Raw genomic sequence first — 899 nt, forward strand, 5'->3', positions numbered from 1 at the left:
CAGAGACTGATGGGACTGGCTCAGTGTTCTCTGTACAGCACTGCGGTATATGTCAGAGCTATATAAATGTATAATAATAGTGTGTGACCCCGGTGGGACATGTTAGTGATTCAGCAGACATTCCCATAGATCACAGTCGGGGTTATTATGCTTTTGGTTTTATTGGTCTTCTGCATCAGAAATCAAACAGCATCTTATAACAGAAAATAACTTTATTAACACAGAACAGGCTGAGAATCCTCAATAATCAGAAGGTGAATGCAGAAGCTCTATGTGAAGTGACCGGGTGAATGCAGAGCCGGGAGGCTTAGTTGGCTGCGATGGTCTGAAATAAGAAGGAGAACATTTATTAGGCACTGTTACGTTCCTTTTATTAATTCATCATTTCTGTACAACTTTAACACATTCTCCAGAACTACATCTCCCAGGAGCCTCTTCACCCCAGAACTACATCTCCCAGGAGCCTCTTCACCCCAGAACTACATCTCCCAGGAGCCTCTTCACAAGGAGGTAGATGGGAGAGGGAAAAACTAGAGGAGATGAGAGGAAAAGGGGGAAGGAAGGGGATGTAGGGATGGGAGAGAGGGGATAGAAAAGAAAGTGTGAGAGAAGGAGAGAGGGGAAGTAGAGATATAAAGGAAGGGTGAATGAGGAAGAGGATAAATGGAGAGGAGGTAAAGAGAGAGAGACAGAGGAAGACGTGATTCTTATGATATTACAAATGTCACCCCGCAAGGATCTCTGCACCTTATGTCACATTAGTATAATAACTTTCACCTTTTTTCTGCCTAGGTGGCCTTGTGAGATTTCCGGCTCTGCTCCCAGGAGTCTGTGTTCCCCAGAACTACATCTCCCAGGAGCCTCTTCACCCCCAGAACTACATCTCCCAGGAGCCTCTT

The 899-nt window shown here is 45.2% G+C and overlaps 1 protein-coding gene across 1 annotated transcript in view; it reads right to left on the reverse strand.

Moving 5' to 3' along the window:
* Window positions 1–136: 136 nt before the first annotated feature.
* CELA2A (chymotrypsin like elastase 2A) overlaps window positions 137–899 on the reverse strand; it is a 5,432-nt gene continuing 4,669 nt past the window's right edge. Inside the window, exon 8 of the mRNA XM_072425957.1 lies at window positions 137–325. Within this exon, the coding sequence (XP_072282058.1) occupies window positions 308–325 (18 nt within the window). The 3' untranslated portion in view covers window positions 137–307. The remainder of the gene's footprint in view (window positions 326–899) is intronic.

This window comes from Pyxicephalus adspersus, chromosome 11, assembly GCF_032062135.1.
Source record: "Pyxicephalus adspersus chromosome 11, UCB_Pads_2.0, whole genome shotgun sequence".
NCBI lineage: Eukaryota > Metazoa > Chordata > Amphibia > Anura > Pyxicephalidae > Pyxicephalus > Pyxicephalus adspersus.